This window comes from Oncorhynchus tshawytscha, linkage group LG04 (assembly GCF_018296145.1).
Source record: "Oncorhynchus tshawytscha isolate Ot180627B linkage group LG04, Otsh_v2.0, whole genome shotgun sequence".
NCBI lineage: Eukaryota > Metazoa > Chordata > Actinopteri > Salmoniformes > Salmonidae > Oncorhynchus > Oncorhynchus tshawytscha.
In genome coordinates this window covers 38,407,838-38,432,113 of record NC_056432.1, presented here as the reverse complement: position 1 = coordinate 38,432,113, position 24,276 = coordinate 38,407,838, and the positions used below count along the sequence as shown (strand labels likewise).

General features: G+C 43.0%; 1 protein-coding gene and 1 non-coding gene across 4 annotated transcripts in view; both read left to right on the top strand.

Moving 5' to 3' along the window:
- LOC112248683 (netrin receptor UNC5D-like) overlaps positions 1-24,276 on the top strand; it is a 215,583-nt gene that overhangs the window by 181,121 nt on the left and 10,186 nt on the right. Inside the window, exons 6-13 of one of the 3 annotated variants that reach the window (XM_024417919.1) lie at positions 1,015-1,182; positions 3,824-3,988; positions 5,151-5,183; positions 6,479-6,664; positions 9,282-9,503; positions 16,139-16,223; positions 20,061-20,232; positions 23,438-23,665. In XM_024417919.1, the coding sequence (XP_024273687.1) occupies positions 1,015-1,182; positions 3,824-3,988; positions 5,151-5,183; positions 6,479-6,664; positions 9,282-9,503; positions 16,139-16,223; positions 20,061-20,232; positions 23,438-23,665 (1,259 nt within the window). Of the gene's footprint in view, positions 1-1,014; positions 1,183-3,823; positions 3,989-5,150; positions 5,184-6,478; positions 6,665-9,119; positions 9,504-16,138; positions 16,224-20,060; positions 20,233-23,437; positions 23,666-24,276 lie in introns of all 3 variants that reach the window. The other 2 variants (XM_024417917.1, XM_024417918.1) reach the window with 2 other exon arrangements.
- Positions 20,654-20,706, top strand: LOC112249763. Its single transcript, XR_002953424.1, has one exon. It is a non-coding gene; the product is annotated as a U7 small nuclear RNA (small nuclear RNA).

Here is a 24,276-nt window from a genome sequence, read left to right as displayed (position 1 = left end):
GGAGCGCGTGCTACAGTTGGGTGCTGCTATGGTGACCAGCGAGCTGAGATAAGGGGGGACTTTACCAAGCAGAGACTTGTAGATGACCTGGAGCCAGTGGATTTGGCGATGAGTATGAAGCGAAGGCCAGCCAACGAGAGCATACAGGTTGCAGTGGTGGGTAGTAAATGGGGCTTTGGTGACAAAACTGAAAGTACTGTGATAGACTGCATCCAATTTATTGAGTTGGGTATTGGAGGCTATTTTGAAGATGACATCGCCGAAGTCGAGGATCGGTAGGATGATCAGTTTTATGAGGGTATGTTTGGCAGCATGAGTGAAAGATAAATGTATTATTCAAGGAGTTAATTCACTGCCTCTGTATTTATGAAATGCTATGAAAGGGAATGTGCTATTGTTTCTTAATCTCATTTAAAGACATGTTGCTTATGAATTATGCATTCGCCAGAGGCCTTGGAGCAATGCGGCGGCTCACAAGCTTTGGTAGCATTTGGTAGAAAACTTTTTGTCTCCACTCATACAAATCACAGACCAAACAAATCAGACCACAAAGTGGTTGACTACTTAGTAAGAGAACCTCTCATTCATTCTGACTTCATCTGCCCGACTGTATTAATGTGCAATGGCCTATTTGAATGGATTCCTCTTATCAATTTTGTTCTTAGTTTTTTTCTCTTTGATTCAAAGAGCTTTGACAATTGAACTGACAATTAACGGAAGAGTAATTCACATTTTCCACATTTGATGTACTGTACTCAGTATTTTCAAGCTTATAGTCATGGAACATTGCTAGTCATTAATACCTCTAAACTGTTGTCTATATAGTTAACTCTGTGGGAGATTAGATTAGTTTAAATTAAGTTTCCCTCTCTTCGTCCCGCTCTCTCTCACCCATCTTTCTTTCGCTATCCATCTCTCTCTCTATCCATCTCTCTCTCCATCCGTCTCTCACTCTCTGTCTCTCGGTCTGTCTGTCTCTCGCTCTCTCACCCCTATCTCTCTCTCTCTCGGTAGTGAACGGTGGATGGTCGCTGTGGACAGAGTGGTCTCCTTGTAACGTGCCCTGTGGTCGGGGTGTCCAGAAACGCTCCCGTACCTGTACCAACCCTGCCCCGCTCAACGGAGGAGCTTTCTGCCAGGGCATGTCTGTGCAGAAGATCACCTGTAATGCGCTCTGTCCAAGTAAGCCCTTCTGCCTCATGAAGTACCGTAGAGCTGGTGAATAGACAGCCTCGTTCAACCATCATGATCTTGCGAGATCACATTCTGTTTCTCTTCTCGCAGAGGTCAGTCGGTTTCACCAGGCAATAATATACTCTTATCTATTGGGCATATCTCAAAGGGCAAAGCAATTTGACTTGCAAGGACATACAGTACATATAGCATGCTCAACTTTATGACTTTATGAATATAGTAGGCTTGCCATGCAGGTATCTACGTGCAGAGTAAACGTGAATACAACATCTGGTTATGCAAGACTATGACAACTTTATTATATTGTGTGCGAGTCCTATAGCCTTTGTAATTCATATATGTTGTATGCTGCTGCATGCCTGCCATGGAAAGTCGTAAGTTTACATACACTTAGGTTGGAGTCATCAAAACTATTTTTTTCAACCACTACAAATTTCTTAGCAAACTATAGTTTTTGGCAAGTCAGTTAGGACATCTACTGTGTGCATAACGCAAGTAATTTGTCCAAAAATTGTTCACAGACAGATTATTTCAACTATAATTCACTGTGTCACAATTCCAGTGGGTCAGAAGTTTACATACACTAAGTTGACTGTGCCTTTAAACAGCTTGTAAAATTCCAGAAAATGATGTCATAGCTTTATAAGCTTCTGATAGGCTAATTGACATAATTTGAGTCAATTGGAGGTGTACCTGTGGATGTATTTCAACGCCTACCTTCAAACTCAGTGCCTCTTTGCTTGACATCATGGGAAGACCTCAGAAAAAGTCTGGTTCATCCTTGGGAGCAATTTCCAAACGCCTGTTCATCGGTACAAACAACGGTACACAAGTATAAATACCATGGGACCACGCAGCCGTCATACCGCTCAGGAAGGAGACGCATTCTGTCTCTTAGAGATGAACGTACTTTGGTGCTAAAAGTGCAAATCAATCCCAGAACAACAGCAAAGGACCTTGTGAATATGCTGGAGGAAACAGTTACAAAGTATCTATATCCACAGCAAAACTAGTCCTATATCGACATAACCTGAAAGACCGCTCAGCGAGGAAGAAGCCACTGCTTCAAATCCGCCATAAAAAAAGCCAGACTACCGTTTGCAACTGCACATGGCGACAAAGATCATTCCTTTTGGAGAAATGTCCTCTGGTCTGATGAAACAAAAATAGAACTGTTTGGCCATAATGACCATTGTTATGTTTGGAGGAAAAAGGGGGAGGCTTGCAAGCCGAAGAACACCATCCCAACTGTAAAGCACGGGGGGTGGCAGCATCATGTTATGGGGGTGCTTTGCTGCAGGAGCGACTGGTGCACTTCACAAAATAGATGGCATCATGAGGACAGAAAATTATGTGGATATATTGAAGCAACATCGCAGTCAGGAAGTTAAAGCTTGGTCGCAAATGGGTCTCCAAATGGACAATGACCCCAAGCATACTTCCAAAGTTGTGGCAAAATGGCTTAAGGACAACAAAGTCAAGGTATTGGAGTGGACATCACAAAGCCCTGACCTCAATCCTATAGAAAATGTGTGGGCAGAACTGAAAACCGTGTGCGAGCAAGTAGGCCTACAAACCTGTCTCAGTTACACATGCTGTGTCAGGAGGAATGGGTCAAAATTCACCCAACTTATTGTGGGAAGCTTGTGGAAGGCTACCCGAAACGTTTGACCCAAGTTAAAATACAATTTAAACTTCTGACCCACTGGGAATGTGATGAAAGAAATACAAGCTGAAATAAATAATTCTCTATACTATTATTCTGACATTTCACATTCTTAAAATAAAGTGGTGATCCTAACTGGCCTAAAACAGGGAATTATTACTCGGATTAAATGGGAATTATTAAATGTATTTGGTGCTTGGATTAAATGTCATTTTATCAGGGAGTTATTCATCCATAATAAGGTCCTCAATCAGCTTTCTGAATTGCCCTAGAGGCACCAAAACATCACATTTAAAAACATATTGAAGATTGTTCCACAAATAAGATGCAACTCAATAGAGGCCAACGGAATTTCCATCACTGAGACCGGGTGTGATAACTTACACTATATGTCTAAAGGTTAGAAATGATGTTAGGCCAATGTATTTTCTGTGTCTATTCCTGCACCAGACAATAGTTTGTAGTAGTTCTCAATTCTAATTCATGTAACTGAATTTTCACAGACAATTCTAAACTGTTTCCTCCCAGGTCAAGGGGGAGACTGGATCTGGTAGGGAAAAAGCTATATGGAGAGAGAGCACAATATGTATGCACACAGAGGGGTTATAGAACAAAGAGCTTATAGAACTCATGGAGTCCTACAAAAGAAATCTTCTTCTTCAGAGCTTGTGCGGAGAGACTGCTTAAGGTTGCCGAAAAAAGTGCTTCCAAGAAATCTCTTTTTGGCACCATATGGGTTCCTCCTAGATCAAATGACACAGGCGACCGAGGAACCTGAGTTTTAACGTGCGTGGTTAAATCGGGGGATTTCATTTCACATTCTGCAGAAAGAGAGAGAGACAATTGATCCCATTATGTGAGGAGGACCTGAGGGTTAATGTGGACTTAAATGTTCTTTGAGAGGGACCATCGCCTCACCTTCTGTCTGTCTGTGTGTTCCTTGTTCCATTTCCTCCCCCACAGTTGACGGTGGCTGGGAAAAGTGGAGTGAGTGGACGGCGTGCAGTGTGCAGTGTGAAAGACAGCGTAGAAGGGAGTGCAATAACCCACCGCCCAGGCACAGGGGCATTATGTGTGAGGGGCCCAGCAATGCCACCGAGAACTGCACTGGAGGAATGTGTACCCAGAGTAAGTCCCTTACTCTTTTCTCTGAAGGATTTCTTTCTTTTCTACATTGCCATCTTAACCTCGACTATCATCTCCATTAAGCCGTATCTCCATTACACCCATCATAACATGACTTCTCATCAACACATCTGAACAGCTGGCCACAGAGGGATTTTCTGGACAAATAAACACACTGGGACGAAGTCCACATTGCTGGAGCACTCGATGCATGATAGCACTATGGTAATCCCTCCTGGGGTGTTCAGGCGAAACGTGCCCCGTGTCACAGGAGAATATACTGTAGCGATCACCGAAGACATGGAGAGTGTATTGACCACAGTTTGAATGTTTTGACTATGGTTGTCAAAGCAATTTAGTAACTGATCACAGTGTATTAACCGTACCTGTGATGCTTCATTTCACATTTGCATAATTTAGGGATAAACTCATGAATGTTGCGCAATGAGAGGTTTTGAAATAAATATTGAGTAACACATGGTCTGATCTACTGCAAACTAGAGTCACGCTTGCGTTGTCAAAATGGGGTCCATGGTGTAATATTAAGGGTCACAAACTGTGACAGTAATTACCTGACTAAAGGGAAATCTTACACACATACAGTCCCTGAATTGGATAAAAGAAAGAGGCATCAGCATGTTTTAAAAAGTAGGACTGGTATTTTGGCCTAGTCTGGTAGAAGTATTGGTAAGCTCCAATTTTCCATTGGTAAAAATACAATTTCTGAAAATATTTGAAATTTTTCTCTTTGTTAAGGAGAGAGATAATCATGGTATTTTTCAGACCCATTTGCCAGTCTCTCCCTTGGCCACTTCTATCCATGTGGATACTGAGTCTGGTAATGAAGCCATGCATCATTATCTGGGCAGTCTGTATCTGTATTGGCATATCTCAGTGGTAGGGCCTCTCCACATGATTTGAGTCAGAAAGAAGTGCACTAGTAGGATACCTCACTCACACAGGGCTGGCGTTTAATCACCTCGCTCTGCATGCGTCCCAAATGGCAACTCCCCCCTTATAGGGCACTACTTTTGTAGGGAAGTAGTCCACTATAAAGGGAATAGGGTGCCATTTGGGACACATCCAGGGCTGGCGTTTAATCCCCTCTGTCTCTCTCTCTCTCTCTCTCTCTCTTTTCTGTCTCATTCTGTGTCTGTCTTTGCAGATGGAAAGCTGCTGCATGATGTTAAACCTCAAAGTGAGTCCTTCCTTTCTGCATTTCTTTTATTTTCAACCCCCAACTCTTCAAACAGGGTAGCTTGTCTACCTCATTTGTGAAAGTTCAGGAAACCAGAATCAGAATATTTAACAGCTTCTTTTTTTTTTATGAGAAGCTTTTTTTTTTTGACATCTACCTATTAGTTAACTTTAATTTCCCTGCATTTTATACAACCATCACACCCATCCAAAACCCTTGTAGTCAGGTTCTGAACAGAACTATAACCGTAGAATTAGGAATTAGACTAATTAGAGTAATTGAATAGGATCTATTTTTACTATAACCAGGTTCTACCATTCTATCAGTCAGCTGTTCACGCTTCACGAGCGTGACATCACAACGTGCTCTTCTTCTCGGATTGAGTCGAGAGATTGATCGGTTGTGACAACTGAACATATGCTATATTGTAAGGGATTAATGCAGTGTAATTATGCAAACAAGCTAATTTGACCAATTTGCAGTGTATCCTCACTTGTATTCCCCTGGTGGGTCTCAGCTCAGACACTCTCTTCCCCTTGCATACTGCCTGACACCTCCTGAAATGATTCAGGTGCTACCTGGACTGGAGCCTCAGCAGTGATTGTAATGAGACTTCATTAGACTGACAGACAGGCTCACTCACTGTGCCTGGTTTGCAATGCATTCTGGGTCAAACAATTCAGTGGAGAGTTCTAGAAGGGGGAGACAGACATCTGGTGAGTGATCATACTAACGGGGCTACTCTAAATTAATTTGCTTCGGATCATTTCCTGTCACTGTCAGACATTGACCATTGGGCCATACTATGTAGTTTAATATGTACCATTAGGCTTATTGGATATAGACTAGTGGGTCTGAAGGCAGTTATACCCCTCTCACTCTCACTGTTAACAGCTTTATGAATGTCTTGTGTAACTGCAGTGTAGAGGCGAGATTCTGCATGCTCATCTAGTCCTCTGTGTGCTGCATAATGTAGCATAGGAAGATGAGCCTGTTGGATGAGCAGTTGAACTGTGTCTTGGGATGGACAGTCATCAAAGTGCTCTACACTGTGCTTTCAAATGAATTCACTTCTCTCCAAAAGCTCCTAGTCAAATACAATACTGTGTATTTTAATTACTATTTTAGATGCCTCAGAATGTCACCACAAAATAATCACTACCATCACCATTCTCACATTTTCCTCTTCAGTGTCTCTGTACTGTACCTTATTTGAACTTCGTGCATGTTATTGTTTACACTTAGCAAAAATCCATTGAGACTGTTGTTTCTGTGCTGGTCTGTGTGTGTACCAGGTATGGACGGCTCCAACGACGTGGCTCTCTACTCTGGGCTGGGGTCGGGAGTCATAGTTGTGGCTGTCCTTGTGGTGGCCGTCATGCTGTACAGGAGGAGCCAGAGTAACTACGGCGTTGACGTCATCGACTCATCCGCGCTCACCGGGGGCTTCCAGTCTTTCACCTTCAAGACCACCAGACAAGGTGACCTAGCGCTGCCTTTCACTTTATGGAGACATGCCAGGTGCCCACAAGGCCAAACGGTAGGCAGGATTTTTCAAGGACCCTTTTGACAGGCTGCTTCTGCTGGTGATTGATTGCATGTGTTTGCATTGAGGCGGCACTGTGCAAACCCTGCACATCTGCCTCAAATGTATATTCTCATAAGCGCTGAAAGGATCTGTCCTTCTATTTTGACAGACCAGTTCTTCTGTTATTGCCGAGATAGGTAATCAATCTTTGACAGACACATCCTGTGTCCACCTGGCCGCAGACCACACACACGCATGACTGTCAAGCAACCAATCCCCCTTCCCTGCCGTCAGATAGCCCCAGCCAAATCCACTGATGGATAAATGTGAAAAGCATGGAACACTGAACATCAATTGCATTTTTGTTGTGCACAGCAATAACTTCTGTTCATAACAGTGTCTGGGGCTGTGGCTTGTCCCAGGCATCCTTCCTATTACTGTCAATGACACTTCTGGGTTAGCACAAGCGATAGCCATTGCAGAAGCGGGTGATAAATCCTGGCTGGATGTGACACCACTGTGAAAAGCCCTGCCGGAGCCATGCTGAGCCCACTACATCCACTGCTCCCAAGGCCTGGGTTGACACTCATGCCTAGCCCCTCACCACGCGCAGGGCGGGAAGGGAAAGATGGGGGACTGTGGAGCGCTACATCCGGCAGGCTATCAATCCTATTTAAATAGGCCAGCTTTTCAGGAGCCGCCTGCTGTGCCCTCCACCGGCCACCATCACTCCATCCCATTCCCCTCTCCATCAGCTTGCTAATGGAGCAGAAGAAATATAGCTCATATTATACGCTTTCCCATTTCCCGTCTGGATCCTTCTTTTACAGAAGGGAAGGAAAGAAACACAAATGAATAGCAAAAAATATAATATTTTTCCTGACTGTTCCCCCCCAGTCGACCTTATTCAGCTTGATTTTTCATCATCACAATAATATACGGCAATACACAGAGATAGAAAAACAGCTTTTCTCAAGTGTGTTCTTCATAAGAAATTATTAGCTTTTCATGCCTTTTTAATCCATTTTAAGTCCCTTAAATGCTTTAGACACACCCCCTCATGTGGCAGGAGCGAAGGCGGAGTGGTGAATGAATCTTTAGGCCTGACTCTGTCTCTGCATTACTGCTGGCCATGAGCCATTTTCTTTTTTCTTTTCTTTTTTTAATCAGAGGTCCAATTCCAAACCTATCCCTCAAGGTATTCAACGTGAGGTCCATTTCATTAACTTCTGTCTTCCCACCTCCTCTTCAATTCCGTTTTGCTCTACCATTTCCACTGCGCTGAGAAGAAGAAAAAAAGTATGCATGCCAGATTGAAAGTTTGGCCAATGGCCACTGGATTTTTTTTCTTTCTGCGTGATCTATATGAATTTTCTCAATAGTCCGCTACTATGTCTACTGCAATCAGTAGCAAATCACCACTGATCAGTAATATTTCACACTGCTCAGTTCCGTCAAATGTAACATTTCCCATGATATCCTTTCATGTGTTTGATTGAAGTGCAATAGATTTCAAAATGGTTCAATTGTATACTTTCATCCTGTTACGCATTTTCCCGGGACTAGACTAGACGATGAAGTTACAAGGAGAAGCCCTTGATTGAACAATACCCTCTAGTTAGTCTTTCAGTAGAAACAAACACACCCTGAAAGCATGACACAAATCAAGCCCCCCAGCAATTAACGATTCCCCTAAAAATAAAACATTAGCCTCCTGCCTTATGCCCCTCGCCAGGCAGCAGCTGGGCAGCAATGACTTTGTGACTCCTCCGTTATCTTGGCACATGGAGTCCTGGGGCCCTAATGTCTGGATGTGCCAGATAGATGCATGCGGTGTTTGGCAGTATGGTCAGGCGTCTAATGGCTGTGGATGAAGACCACCTCCTTGGACGGTTGAGTTGATTATGAGAGCTGAAGGACCCTCATTTACAGGACGGTCACCCAGACCTCCTTAGCACCTTCCCAGCTACACACACAAGCACGCACACACGTACACACACACACACACACACAACCCCAGCGCTGTGCTGTGACCACAGACAGAGAAGGACTGTGTCCTCCAGGAGGATGACTTTGTGTACAGAGAGGAACTGACTCCAACAGATGGATTATGGCAATCAAGCTGTGTATGCTTGGTAATTAAATCTACCTCTGACCAGTGACTATGACTCAGCCCTGACCTGGATAGCTACAGTATCTTTTATCCAGGTTATTTACCTGTACCGTAACTCTGTGTTAGTCACATACCCTGACATGTTATTCACACTAAAAGCCTGTTTTCCATCAGTTGACAGAGTGTGCTCCCTGCTCAGTGGACTTCACTTCAGCCAATGGCTCCAGCAAAGAGAGCTAGGGTATTTAGATGACGGCATGACTTTGTGGCTGTGTGTTCCACTCCATCTCTCTAGGGAGCCCACTGCTTCTCAACTCCTCTCTGCAGCCAGAACTGACAGTGGGCCGGACTTATAGCAGCCCCATCTGCTTCAAGGACTCCATAGACAATAAAGAGCTCTTTGACCCCCTACCAGACAACAAGGTCAAAGTTCAGAGCTCCTTTATGGTTTCACTAGGTGTGGCCGACCGCGCTGAGTACCACGCTCCCAAAGGCCATCCGCCCGAGACCTTCCCCAGGGGGCTGAACCGAGACTACAGCAACAGCACTGTGGAGAGACGGAGTACCAAGAAGGGCCTGCTCACCCCCAACGGGCCCCCCCTCACCCCCACTAAAGATCAGATGAGAACCACGGGCGTGTTTGGGCATCTGGGCGGCCGGTTGGTGGTGCCAAATACTGGTGAGTTCAATGTGTTTAAAGACTGAATTACACTTGAAGCTGTGTTTAAAGCTGAATTAAACAGTTTGTGCTGCCAAATACTGGTAAAGTACAGTACATGGGTTTAATGAAGAGAGATGGGTAGACTGTTCTCTGATGATGGCTACTCTGTGCTAATATCTCATTCTAGCATGTTTTATTCTATTCTAATGGAAAATAAAGTTCTCAGTTTTGCAAAAACATGCACACTCTTGACTAATTACAAGTAGAGGTAGTCTAAGTGAATGTCTTGGTTAGTGAAACCAGGGACACATCTCAAATGGCACCCTATTGTCAATGGGCCCTGGTCAAAGGTAGTGCACTATGAAAACAGTGAGGTGCCATTTTGGACTCAGACCAGGTCCCTTTAATCTCTCTAGAGTCTAATGCATGTTGCTACAGTACAGTAGGATTCATTAATGTTGTTTCCCAGGTAGGTCAAGTACAGGAAGCTAGTATAGCTGTTTGTTATTCCTCTACATTCCCACCAGCCCTCCCAGGCAAACGGGGGTCAGGCCTCTTATCATAGACAATGACTACAAGTGGAGGGAGTAGATGAGTTTGCTATGAGGACTGCCACAGTTGTCAGGGGTCAACAGTTCCATGTGAACTGTAGCTTTGACATCTCTCTCCCGGTCCCTAGTGTGTGTAGGGCCCTCGGCTTTGTTGGAGAGGCACTGATGGAAAGGCACAGGAAAATCAGGCTCCTTCAGTCTGATGGTTGTGTGTGTGAGTGGAGAGAGTCACAGCGGTCAAGTGGACCACTCTCACATCTACAATGTCGTTAAACGATGCTGAACAGACGACCATACATGGCCAACACTTGGCTAACTGCCAGTCTCTTCTTTCAGGATGAATACATGTCCTACACGCTGAAGCACAAGTGTAAACGCACATGAACATGTGTGCGCACACACGCAGACCGACAACGTTCAGTACAAGCTCAGACATCAGTCAGTCCTGTGGGACGTGAACTGATGATGATCAAACTCTGGTGGTGCGAGCATAATCCTCTGGGCTAAGGATGTTGTTCCCTGTCACTCTGGGGATTGAAGAGGTCCTGGAGGGCTCCTGCGCAGCCAACCCCCCAGTGAAACATCTGACAGTGTGGCAGGTGAACGCTAACTGCTTGATTTGCAAGAGGGGAGATGACAGACAGGGGGATGACAAAACACTTCCATTGCTGTTTTATCGACAGGCAGACATGGAATCTCATCTACAGCTGCTGTACCCCAGGCTTCGCTAACCCTTTGTAAGGTTTCAGACAGGGTTTTTAGGCATTGTAAGTGGTATTGTTTCCAATATATGAATGGTACTATGAAGCTGTGTGGTTGTGCTGATGCGCAATATTGAATGTCTAGTACTGCACTGACGTCTTTCACCAGTATAGGTCAACACAGTCACAGATATACAGTACCTTGCAAAAGTATTCAAACCCCTTGGATTTCTTCACATTTTATTGTGTTACAAAGTGGGATTAGTTGTATTTTTTTCCCCCAACAATCTACACAAAATAGTCTGTCAACGTGTAAGAAAAATGTAATATATATATATTTTTTATTAATAAAAAAACAAAATATAGTTTTTACATAAGTATTCAGCTCCCTGAGTCAATACATTTTAGAAACACCTTTGGCATCGATTACAGCTGTGAGTCTTATTGGGTAAGCCTCTAACAGCTTTGCCCACCTGGATGATAAAATATTTGCCCATTATTCTTCAAGCTCTTTAAAGATGTTGGGGATAGATTTGCAGCAGATTTGCAGCAAGTCAAAACTGTAACGTGGCCACTCAGGAACAGTCACTGTCTTCTTGGTAAGCAACTCCAGTGTACAGTGCCTTCGGAAAGTATTCAGACCCCTTGACTATTTCAACATTTTGTTACGTTACACCATTATTGTAAAATTGACTAATTTGTGTTTTTTTCCTCATCAATCTACACACAATACCCCATAATGAAAACAGGTTTTTAGAAATGTTTGCTAATTTATAAAACATTTAAAACCTTAAATATGACATTTACATAAGTATTCAGACCCTTTACTCAGTACTTTGTTGAAGGACCTTTGACAGTGATTACAGCATCAAGTCTTCTTTGGTATGATGTTACAAGCTTGACACACCTGCATTTGGGGAGTTTCTCCCATTTCTCTCTGCAGATCCTCTCAAGCTCTGCCAGGTTGGATGGGGAGCGTTGCTGCACAGCTATTTTCAGGTCTCTCCAGAGATGTTCGATCGGGTTTGAGTCCGGGCTCTAGCTGGGCCACTCAAGGACATTCAGAGTTGTCTTGGCTGTGTTCTTAGGGTCATTGTCCTGTTGGAAGGTGAACCTTTGCCTCAATCTGAGGTTCTGAGTGTTCCGGAGCGGGTTTTCATCAATGATGTCTCTGTACTTTTCTCCGTTCATCTTTGCCTCGATCCTGACTAGTCTCCCAGTCCCTGCTGCTGAAAAACATTACCCAGCATGATGGTGCCACCACCACGCTTCACCATAGGGATGGGGCCAGGTTTCCTCCAGATGTTACGCTTGGCAATCAGGCAAAGAGTTCAATCTTGGTTTCATCAGACCAGATAATCTTGTTTCTCATGGTCTGAGTCTTTAGGTGACATTTGGCAAACTCCAAGCGGACTGTCATGTGCCTTTTACTGAGGAGTGGCTTCCGTCTGGCCTCTCTACCATAAAGACCTGATTGGTGGAGTTCTGCAGAGATGGTTGTCCTTCTGGAAGGTTCTCCCATCTCCACAGAGGAATTAGAACTCTGTGACCATCGGAGTCAGAGTGACCATCACCTCCCTGACCAAGGCCCTTCTCCCCTGATTGCTCTTGGTGGTTCCAAACTTCTTCCATTTAATAATGATTGAGGTCACTGTGTTCTTGGGGATCTCCAATGCTCCAGATATGTGCCTCGACACAATCCTATCTCGGAGCGCTACGGACAATTCCTTCAACCTCATGGCTTGTTTTTTTTTCTGACATGTACTGCCAACTGTGGGACTTTATATAGACAGGTGCGTGCCTTTCCAAATCATGTCCAATCAATTGAATTTACCACAGGGGGACTCCAATCAAGTTGTAGAAACATCTCAAGGATGATCAATGGCAACAGGAAGCACCAGAGCTCAATTTTGAGTCTCATAGCAAAGGGTCTGAATACTTATGCAAATGTATTTTTAATACATTTGCAAACATTTCTAAAAACCTGTTTTCGCTTTGTCATTATTGGGTGCCATATAACCCATTTTAGAATAAGGCTGTAACGTATCAAAATGTGAAAAAAGTCAATGGGTCTGAATAATTTCAGAAGGCACTGTAGATATGGCCTTAGGTTGTTGTCCTGATGAAAGGTGAATTCCTGTCCCAGTCTCTGGTGTAAAGCAGACTGAAGCAGGTTTTCCTCTTATTTTGCCTGTGCTTAGCTCCATCCCGTTTCTTTTTATCCTGAAAAACTCCCAAGTATTTGCTGATGTCAAGCATACCCATACCATGATGCATCCACCACCATGCTTGAAAATAAGGAGGCAGTTACTCGGTGATGTGGTGTTTGGGATTTGCCCTAAACACAAGGCAAAAAGTGTATTCATTTGCTGTGTTATTTTTTCTCTCAGTATTCCTATAGTGCCTTTTTCATACAAGATGCATGTTTTGGAATATTTTTATTCTGTATATTTATTTATATTCTTCTTTTCACTCTGTCATTTAGGTCATTATTGTGAGTCACTACAATCATTTTGATCCATCCTCAGTTTTCACAGCCATTGAACCCTTTAAAATCACCATTGGCCTCGAGGTAACATCCCTGAGCAGTTTCATTCCTGTCCTACAGGTCAGTTCAGAAGGACGACTGTGTCTTTGATGTGTCTGGGATGTATTTTGTGATATTCAATTGCGATCCAATTACGATCTTGTCTCATCGCTGCAACTTCCCAACGGACTCGGGAGAGGCGAAGGTCGAGTCATTCATCCTCTGAAACATGACCCGCCAAACCGCACTTCTTAACACCCGCCCGCTTAACCCGGAAGCCAGCCGCACTGTTGTGTCGGAGGAAACACCGTTCAACTGACGACCGAAGCAGCCTGCAGGTGCCCGACCCGCCACAAAGGAGTCGCTAGAGTGCGATGAGCCAACTAAAGTCCCCCGCAGCCAAACCCTCCCCTAGCCCGGACGACGGTGGGCAAATTGTGCGCTGCCCTATGGGACTCCCGGGTCACAGATGGTAGTGACACAGCCTGGGATTAAACCCGGATCTGTAGGGACGCCTCAAGCACTGCAGCATAATTATTTACTTGACCATGCTTAAAGAGATATTTAATACCTGATTTGTTATTGTTACACATCTACCAATCACTGCCCTTCTTTGAGGCATTCTAAAAACTCCCTGGTCTTTGTAGTTGAATCTGTGCTTAAAATTCAATACTTGACTGAGGGACCTTACAGATGTTTTATGTATGGGGGACAGAGGAAGGGTTAATTCAAAAATCATGTCAACCCCATGTAATTTATGTGATTTGCTTATAGCTAATGTTTACTTCTAAACTAATTAGGCTTGCCTTAATAAAGGGGGTGAATACTTATGCGACAACTACACTATATTTTAGTATATTTTAGTTAATAAGGATGTATAATAAGGAAATAAGGATGTTCATTTTATTTATAGATTCTTGACAAAACATGACCATTAAATCCATTTTAATCCCACTTTGTAACACAATAAAATCTGAAGAACTCCAAGGGGTCAGAATACTTTAGCAAGGCACATGTAAAGTGTTGTTCCCGTGTTTCATGAGCTGAAATAAAAGAGCCCAGAAATTTTCCATAAGCACGAAAAATGTGTGCACAAATTTGCTTGTACCTCTGTTATGGCTGCAATCTCCCTATCGGGATAAGTGTCATCAACAACCGCTGAATAGCATAGCGCTACATTCAATAAATATTACTACGAATATTTATATTCATGAAATCACAAGTGCAATATAGGACAACACAGTTTAGCCTTTTGTTAATCCACCTGTCGTGTCAGATTTTGAAATTATGCTTTACAGCGAAAGTAATCCAAGCGTTTGTGTAAGTTTATCGATCGCACGACAGAACAGTAAGTACACTTAGCATCAGGAAGCTTGGTCACGAAAATCAGAAAAGCAATCAAATTAATTGTTTACCTTTGATGATCTTCAGATGTTTTCACTCACGAGACTCCCAGTTACACAACAAATGTTCCTTTTGTTCCATAAAGATTATTTCTATATCCAAAATACCTACGTTTGTTTGTTGCGTTATGTTCAGAAATCCACAGGAAAGAGCGGTCACGACAACGCAGACGAAAATTCCAAATAGTTTCCATAATGTCCACAGAAACATGTTTTATAATCAATCCTCAGGTTGTTTTCAAAATATATAATCGATAATATATCAACCGCAAATGTCTTTCACAGTAGGAGAGGGAAAAGCAATGGCGCGAGCAAAACTCATGTGACCACTTGACGCGATGTTATCGTTCTGGCTCATTTTTCAAAATAAAAGCCTGAAACTATGTCTGAAGACTGTTGACACCTTGAGGAAGCGATAGGAAAAGGAATCTGGTTCATATCCCTTTAAATCCAGCAAAGGGAGGCTATGGAACATGGAGTTTTCAAAATAGAAGCCACTTCCTGTTTTGATTTTCCTCAGGGTTTCGCCTGCAATATCAGTTCTGTTATACTCACAGACAATATTTTGACAGTTTTGGAAACTTTTGTGTTTTCTATTCAATACTAATAATAATATGCATATATTAGCAACTGAGACTGAGGAGCTAGCTGTTTACAATGGGCACCTTTTCATCCAAGCTACTCAATACTGCCCCTGCAGCCATATGAAGATAATCAATCCACCTGACAAGTGTGCCATATCAAGAAGCTGATTAAACAGCATGATCATTACACAAGTGCACCTTGTGCTGTGGACATTAAAAGGCCACTCTAAAAAGTGCTGTTTTGTCATACAACACAATCCCACAGATGTCTCAAGTTTTGAGGGAGTGTGTAATTGGCATGCTGACTGCAGGAATTTCCACCAGAGCTGTTGCCAGAGAATTGAATATTCATTTCTCTACCATAAGCCACCTCCAACATTGTTTTAGAGAATGTGGCATCCAACCGGCCTCAACCGCATACAATGTGTAACCATGGAAGTCCAGGACTTCCACATCCGGCTACATCATCTGCGGGATCGTCTGAGACCAGCCACCTGTATAGCTGATGAAACTGAAGAATATTTCTGTCTGTAATAAAGCCCTTTTGTGGGGGGAAAACAAATTCTGATTGGCAGGGCCTGGCTCCCCAGTGGCTGGTCCTTTCTCTCAAGTGGGTGGCCCTATGCCCTCCCAGGCCCATCCATGGCTGCCCCCTACCCAGTCATGTGAAATCCATAGATTAGGGCCTCATTTCCTTCTTTCAATTGAATGCTTTCCTTATATGAACTGTAACTTAATATCGTTTTCTAATTGTTGCCTGTTCCGTTTATATTTGTGTTCAGTATAGAAGGAATCCGTGTTATGCTCAACTACAGTATATACAGGCATCTCAAAGATATCTTTAGTGTTTTGTTGTTATCGTTGTTGACTCTTGTTGTGTCTTGCAGGAGTCAGCCTGCTGGTTCCCCATGGTGCGATCACTGAGGACACTTCATGGGAGATGTGCATGGTGATAAATCAGGGAGAGTCCAGGTGAGAGCAGATCTCATGACCATCTATCTGTATGTCAGTCGCTCTCTACTTCCTCATCTTTCATCATCAAGCCTTACCATTCTTTATCAGCTGAACAATGCTACTTGTTCACCCTTCCTCACCTGTTTTAGCCTCATGAGTTAAAAACGTTATAAATACGGAGGTCTCTGGCAGATGGACCCAGCGAGCACCACAGATTATCTAGCACTCTCTACACGAATCATTTAGGTGGCAAGATCAGGCTGATCATTTCCACTGTGACCTCGCAGGTGATATTCCAGCTTTGATCTCTCGCAATGTGGGTTTATTCTCAATGTAGTCTTGATTCATTTAGTCTAGCTTACTTCAAATAGGTAAAGTGTTGATGTGTGGAGTTTGAGTTGGTGTTGGTCTAACAAAAAAAAAAAAGATCTGTTTGTATTTCAAAGCTAGAGCCACCTGTTTTGTACACCCACATTCCTACAACAACTTGTGAATTTAAAGACCTACATTCGAAATGTTCTTTGCTGAAGTTCTGGATGCCAGGTGTTTTCTCCTTGGCTCTGCCAAGATGGTGTGGGAATGCGGTCATGTCCGTGCTGTGCAATACATCTCACCCACTTGAGGATGACATCGCTCCCCCGCCCGGCCACTGTACCTTCTAGTTAGCCTCAATAACACCCCACAGGGACAGACTGTGGCTGTGCCCCCTTTCCCATTATAGTGAGACTACTTTTGACCAAGACCCATAAGACTCTGGACAAAAGTAGTCTCACTACTGTATATAGCGAATAGAGTGCCATTTTGGAAAGATTTGTGAGCTCTCCTAAGCCCCCTCGGGTCATTTGTCCATTCGATCTGCAGGTGGGATGTCACTGACTGTCTCTGGCAGGAACTATTGTAATGGTTTCAACATAGCATTAATTTTGAATGCCACAGGGAGAAAATATGGTTGTCCAGTTTATATCTTAGTATCCCTCATTCTCTTGAGCTCATGAGTAAAACAAGCACTTGAAAGATGTCATTTAGTCATGTAAATGTTTGTTTAATTGAACTGTATACATTTCTTTATTTGAGAAAGAGAGAGGCTAAAAGGGAAAGATGAAACATTAAATCATAGCTTGGTATGTGCAGCCAATTGTAGTCCATAACGTACAGCTTTCACTCTTCGGTACCAATGTGATGAATGTCTCCATTCTCTGCCCATAACATGTGCCTATGCGTCGCCTTAAAAAATGGACAAAAACCCAGTTGGACAGGCAGGTAGGAGAGTACAAGCAAATAAAGGTGAAGCTAATGGAGCATGTTAATGTGTGCATTTATTAAGCCCCACGCTGCCTCCGCTCTCTCTGTGGCGTCGTGGCCCAATAGGCCACTTTGCATGGCTCCCCAGTCCCTGAAGAGTGAGTCATCAGTCACTTTGAGTAATGCACCTCATCTAGGGCCAGGGAGGAAGCCGAGCCGTACGTTGGTACAGGACCCTTCATGATGATGACAAGTGGAATTGAAAAAGAGAGGGGTCCGTCCCAAATGGCACCCCTTTCCCTATATAGCAAACGACTTTTGACCAGAGCCTTATGGGCCCTGGTCAAAAGTAGTGCACTATAAACAGAAGAGGGTACCATTTTGGACTCAGCCAGGATAAGAGCCAGAGGCACTTCTTCTTTTAGGTGCTGCTGCTTCTAGACTCCTCTCAGTCATAAGTGGTAGGCAGCTACTTAAAGTCCAGCTAATCTGTTCCTTGCTTAGCTACTCTTGCCATTGAATGTGTGATCAGGCTCTTCGTTGTTGACTAAAGGATCGTCAGAACTCTCGCTGGACCATTCAAAAACCTGCCAGGGCTACAATTAAAACAGCACGGTGATTGACATGAGCAGTGAGCTCTCATCTGTATAAAACAGGTACAGGTTAACTTTGTGAGGTGAAGGTTATATGAATAGAAATAGTCATCATCAGCACTGAATATGCAATCACATATTTTATTGCTATTTATTAGTGTATTTTACTAGCGTATTCACAATCATGTAACTGAAAGTCAATGAAATGAAACATGTATATTGTGTTTTATCAATAGATGTACTGACTGGTTCAGATGTTGAAAATGTTTGGGAAGTCTGAAAGGTGTTTGTATTGTACAGTATACATTGACTGTGAGAAGTGAATCATGAAAGATCTTAACCATTGTTGGGCAATCCACACTAGAGCACATTACCAGTCAAAAGTTTGGACACACCTACTGTGTCATCAAGGACAGCTTTGGAAACACCTCAAAAGCTGTCATCAAGGTACTGTAATAGGTGGCTACTTTGAAAAATATAAAATATATTTTGATTTGTTAAATCACTTTTTTTTGGTTACTACATCATTCCATATGTGTTATTTCCTAGTTTTGATGTCTTTGCTATTATTGTACAATGTAGAAAATAGTACAAATAAAGAAAAACCCTTGCATGAGTAGGCGTGTCCAAATGTTTGACTGGTACTGTATGTGGCAATCTTACTGAAATAATCTAGTTTTCATCTGCCACAATATTATTTCTGTCATTGTTTATGCCTTGGGTTATTTGTTTAAAGTCACACTGCATCTTGACGCGGTGAACTTTCCACCTCACTCACTCGCTCAATCACTCAAGGATCTGGATATAGCCTAAATCAGTTTTTATTCAGTGGAGGAAATCTTGACAATTCACAGTTCTCAGATCTTTGATGACTGATATGAGCTTAGAGAGCTTTGCGAAGGCGTTTCGCTAGACTGCCTTGATCTTCCTTGGCCTTTTCAAACAACCGCCTACCCTTCCTACCCCCCCTGGCAACACAACCTGAAGATGCTATTTATTGTCAGCCCTTTTTTAATGAATACGCCATCCATTTTTAAGGTAAATCATATTCTGACTTTATGACTGTCTCTAGCAGGGAATCCGGGAACCAAACACCTGCAGGCTGCTCTCTGTGTCTTTATGCTGTTTGTGAATTTGCATGACTGTCCACCGCCCTCATTCGTTTTCCTTCATTAATTGCTTTGATTTCATGCAGCACCACCACAAGGAGCGATGGAAAGATAATGACTCCAAGATGATAAACACAAGGCTGATGAATATGCAAATTCATCAGCGACCGACCGGCACACAGATCCCTTTATAAGACTATTATTGGTCCACACTCAAGCCCTTAACATACACGATCTGAAATATGACCCTGTTTTGCATGGGGAATAGATTCATGTCTTAAGTCGATTATGTAGAATTAGCATTTCAGTTGTTTTTAGTCTTATAACGATGTACTACTAAACGATGTTCGTTTAGTAGTACCTTGAATTTGCAAACCCATTAAATATATTTTTATTTATTTATTATATATATATATATTTATGTTTAAATTTGTATTATTTTACCCCTTTTTCTCCCCAATTTCAAGGTTTCCAATTGGTAGTAGTTACGGTCTTGTCTCGTCGCTGCTACTCCCATACGGACTCGGGAGAGGCGAAGGTCGAGAGCCATGCGTCCTCCGAAACACAACCCAACCAAGCCACACTGCTTCTTGACACAACGCACATCCAACCCGGAAGCCAGCCGCACCTATGTGTCGGAGGAAACGCCGTAGACATTATACAAGGATATCCCTGCCGGCCAAACCCTCCCTAACCCAGACGATGCTGGGCCAATTGTGCGTCGCCCCATGAGCCTCCCGGTCGCGGGCCGGCTGCGGCAGAGCCTGAACTCGAACCCAGTGCCTTAGACCCGGAAGGCCCCCCCTCCATTCAATATTTGACCACATTTTATCAAATACATTATACCTGTAGCTACAGTTAGTTGAATAGCATCTTTTCAGAATGAACCAACGACAATTAGTGTTTTTCAGTTTCCAGACGGAGGAAGGCTGTGAGATCCTACTAGGACCAGAGGTCACCTATGGTCCTCGAGGCCTAGACCTCTCCAGTCCTGTTGCTATGACGATAGCTCACTGTGCAGAGGTTGACACTGAGAACTGGAACATCCAACTGAAGAGGAAAACACAGGACAACAGTTGGGAGGTAAGAGAAGCCCCTTTAACCATAAACAACTCTGTGCTCTCTGGGCCGGTTACTCAGACACAGATTGCATTTTTTAGTCCAGGACTGAGTCCACCCACATAAGAAAATACTACAGTTTACTATAGAATACTACCTCGATCATGTGTAGTACTTAGTATATAATTGTGTGGTATACTGTAGAATACTATAGTAAATACTAGTATTATCGACAAAAAACACCATTAAATAATACAGAAATGTATGCAAAACATTTTCTTTACTATAGTAAATACTTCTGTATTTCATTTGCATATACCCTGCCCATCCCCCTCCCCCATACTGCAATTTGTGCCATCTTTAAATGAGAAACCCACATGCCAAGTATAGACCATATATTGTGTTTCCTACAGGTTATAGAAAGAGCAGAAACTGAACTACCCCAAAATGTGCTCTTTTAGTATTTCTCCAGTAGGTTTCCTCTAGGAGAAAGCCCCCCAGTTTTAAGTCAAAGATAATAAATCAAAAACTGTTTGGGAAATACTACAGTAATGTTTTTTTGCAGACTGTAGTATACTGTACAGTAAATACTACAGTATACTATTCCCTAAAAAGTGCACTACTTTTGACCAGGGCCCATATGTATGAATTGAGTGCCATTTGGGATGCATCCTTGAGCAATGCCCTGCTCCGCACCCTTTGCCCTCAATAGCCTTTTCACACTTCAGACACAACAGTGAATACTACAGTAAAGTCTGAAATAACACTGCAGTGAATACCATAGTATTCCTACCATAGTATACATTATAGTATTTTTTCTTTTGGGCAGGCCCTATGTTATTGTTTATTTTTCTTCTATAACCCTGTGTGTTTTCAACTGGTCAAAGATATTCCCTGATAGAGGTTGTATTTTCCCTTGACACCTCAACACAGTTTGTTCCATCAGCTCTTTTAATTTCCTGACCTCTGTATCTCTCTTTTGGGAGGGACAATGTTCCAGCGAGCCTTTTTGTGATGTGCCTGTTGAGATGTGTGTGTCTAAAGTGTGAAAAGGCTATTGAGAGCATAGGGTGTGGAGCAGGGCATTGCTAAAGGAAGTGTCCCAAACTGCACTCAATTCCTACGTAGTGCACTACTTTTGACCAGGGCCCATAGGGATCTGGTCAAAAGTACTGCACTTTAATAGGGAATAGGGTGCCATTTGTGACTCACTCAAAGGCTTACGGTCACTGTGGATCCAACAGCCTGCTTGAGGGGAACAACAGCCTGCCTGAGGGGAATAACGTTGAGAGCGCTGGAGAAAAAACAAAACAATTACAGCATGTAATAGCAGAGAAAACACATTGCTTGTGTCAGTCAGACGGGGTAACGACAGGGCAAAAGGGCCCATTAGACATCGGAAGTATCGATTGGTGGATTCTGGATGGACATACTGAAATGGGTGTGGACGTGAGGCAATCAGGGGAAGAGTCATGGAAATGGCCTCCCATCTGACCTGGACTCGCTGAATGTGTCCCAAATGGCAACCTTTTCCCTATATAGTGCACTATTTTTAACTATGGGCCCTGGTCAAAAGTAGTGCACTATATAGGGAATAGGGTGCCATTTGTGATGCCACTGCCTGCCCTGCTTTCTAAACACCTCCCACTTCTCAGGACATGTTCACTAAACAGACACGTGAATCAGCCTACCTGCCACTCACTGGCTTTTTCAGTAATTGTTAGACCTTGGTTTGTTACCTTTTGTATTTCTCAACACCGTTGTTAAGGTACTATGGCCTACACCCTAAAGCCATAGTGTTTGTTTCTTCTCATGCAAAGTTGCTAGTAGTAGGCTTAGTTGAGATATTTCAGCATTCTTGTTTTTTTTCCCCGTGTGTACTGTTCGCCTTAGGAATGTCTAATATTATTTTGTTGTCTAAAAAAGAGCTTTCTACAATCTATAACTTATTGTACATTCCCAAGAGGTTAATACACAACCCAGAGGCTCTGTAGGCAATGCCCTCCCTCACTTAGAATTATTTGTTCATGAAAATGTGTTTTTGAACAAAACAAGTGTAAAAGAAAATAATTAAGAGCATTTCCAGGCAGGCAGTAATATAATTGTACATCTGACCACGTTTTGGCAGAATGAACAGGGGGTCAGAATAATGAATATTGTAGTTCTGCCCCTGGCTGTTATGCTATGTGGTGTCGGTGATTAAAACAGGGTTGTTATTTAGAATATTAGCAGCCTCTGGATTTGCTCCTGCACCCACTATGTCCTATAAAATGCTATTACAAACAATGGGAGTGGGCTGTGTGCCCTATGTAAGGAAATTAACTATACAAGAGGTTGTAGCAGTCCTTGCATGTATCACTGGCTTGCTTACCCCAGGCAAGGAAACAATGGGAATGGGTGGCAGGGATCTTTGTCTCAATTACGGGCTGCCTCCTGACCCCACCATTCATATACACCATTTTGGTCTCTTGCCCTTTTCTATGGGTATATCCCAAATAGCTATGCCACATATAGTGCACTACTTTTGACCAGAGCCCTATGGTGCCATTTGGGACAAAGTCTATAATCTCTCTTGGATATACAACATTCACCGCTGCAGATTTCATACCCTGCAGACTCCCTGGAGGTCATTCTAGCTGAGGATGGTACAGGTGTGTAATTGACATACTGTAGCTAAGCCTTGCATCTCATTAACCGACTCTGCGACCAAAGGTTCAACACGCAATAACAAGAGACAGCGAAATTGGTAGCTACTAACCATCACGACTTCCTTGGCCCTTCATTACTTCTCATTTGTGTAAATGATATAGCTTTGTATGTCTCCAATTTTCTCGCTGTTTTTTATTTTATTTGAAGTGAACACAGCTGTTTTAGAGGGAGATAATGTGGGATATAATTATGGTAGCTGGCTGGGATGATAAAAACGACTGATTCCATTATTGTAGATTAAAATAATAAAAGGGATTTCCCAACTACTGCTGTACCATCTCATCTACCTCGGAAACCCGTTTAAAAAAGCACTTCAATTATATTCATTGAACCAAACATTTAAATGCTCCCATGATGACACAACACTATAAAAGATGCTGAACAAATACACATCCACACATAGCACAATTGCATAATTAAAGTATTTCTTCTCAATGTAATCAAATGTAATGATGCTTCATGCAATTGTCTTATCATCCTCTGTTGCCAACCGGCCTGTGTTCTGTGTTCCCTGTCACAGGAAGTGATGTCAGTAGAGGATGAGTCAACATTCTGTTACTGCCTGATGGACTCCAGTAGCTGCCACCTGCTGCTGGACCAGCCTGGCTCCTACGCCCTGGTTGGAGAACCACTCACTCAGGCAGCCGTGAAGAGGCTGAAGCTAGCAGTGTTTGGCAGCATGGGGGCCACACCCATGCACTACAGCCTCCGAGTGTACTGTGTGGACGACACGCCATACGCCTTTCAGGTAAACAGGAAGGGGTTCTGCACCATAAATCGACCCATATGCCCTATGCATTTGTGGAGATCTGAGAGGATTTGATTGGTATAAGCAATATGGGGATCTTCCAAGGTAGAGCTATTAGGGGTCAATTTGAGATTAGGTCATTCTCATCCATTTTTGTCACTCAATGCCTGTTTGTCAGCAGTGGAATATAAGAAATACTGTTGAATAATAGGTGTATTTCCTGGTGGTTGCATAATGCATACGCACACGTTGTTTTCCTTTGCTTGGTTCATTCTTTTCATTGATTGCAGTTTGCTCTTGGGCAATCATCTGAATCATAGTATTGATGGCAGTGCTTAGGCGGCAGAAGATAGAAGAGAATCAAGTCCCTCACAAACATGGATATTTACGGGTTAGCCTTCCAATCATTCGGTCATATAATTCAATAAAGCATGTGAATGTCTGTATTGATATCTCATCATCTAGCATCAGGGAAATCAACTGCCTCAGTTCACCCAAGAGACATAAAGCAGAACAGAAGTGATCAGAACAGAATAGGCCTCAGGAGTGACTCAGCCCCTGCTTGTGTTCCTGTGATTTACCAGAAGTCACTGACAGCTGGGTTTAAAATG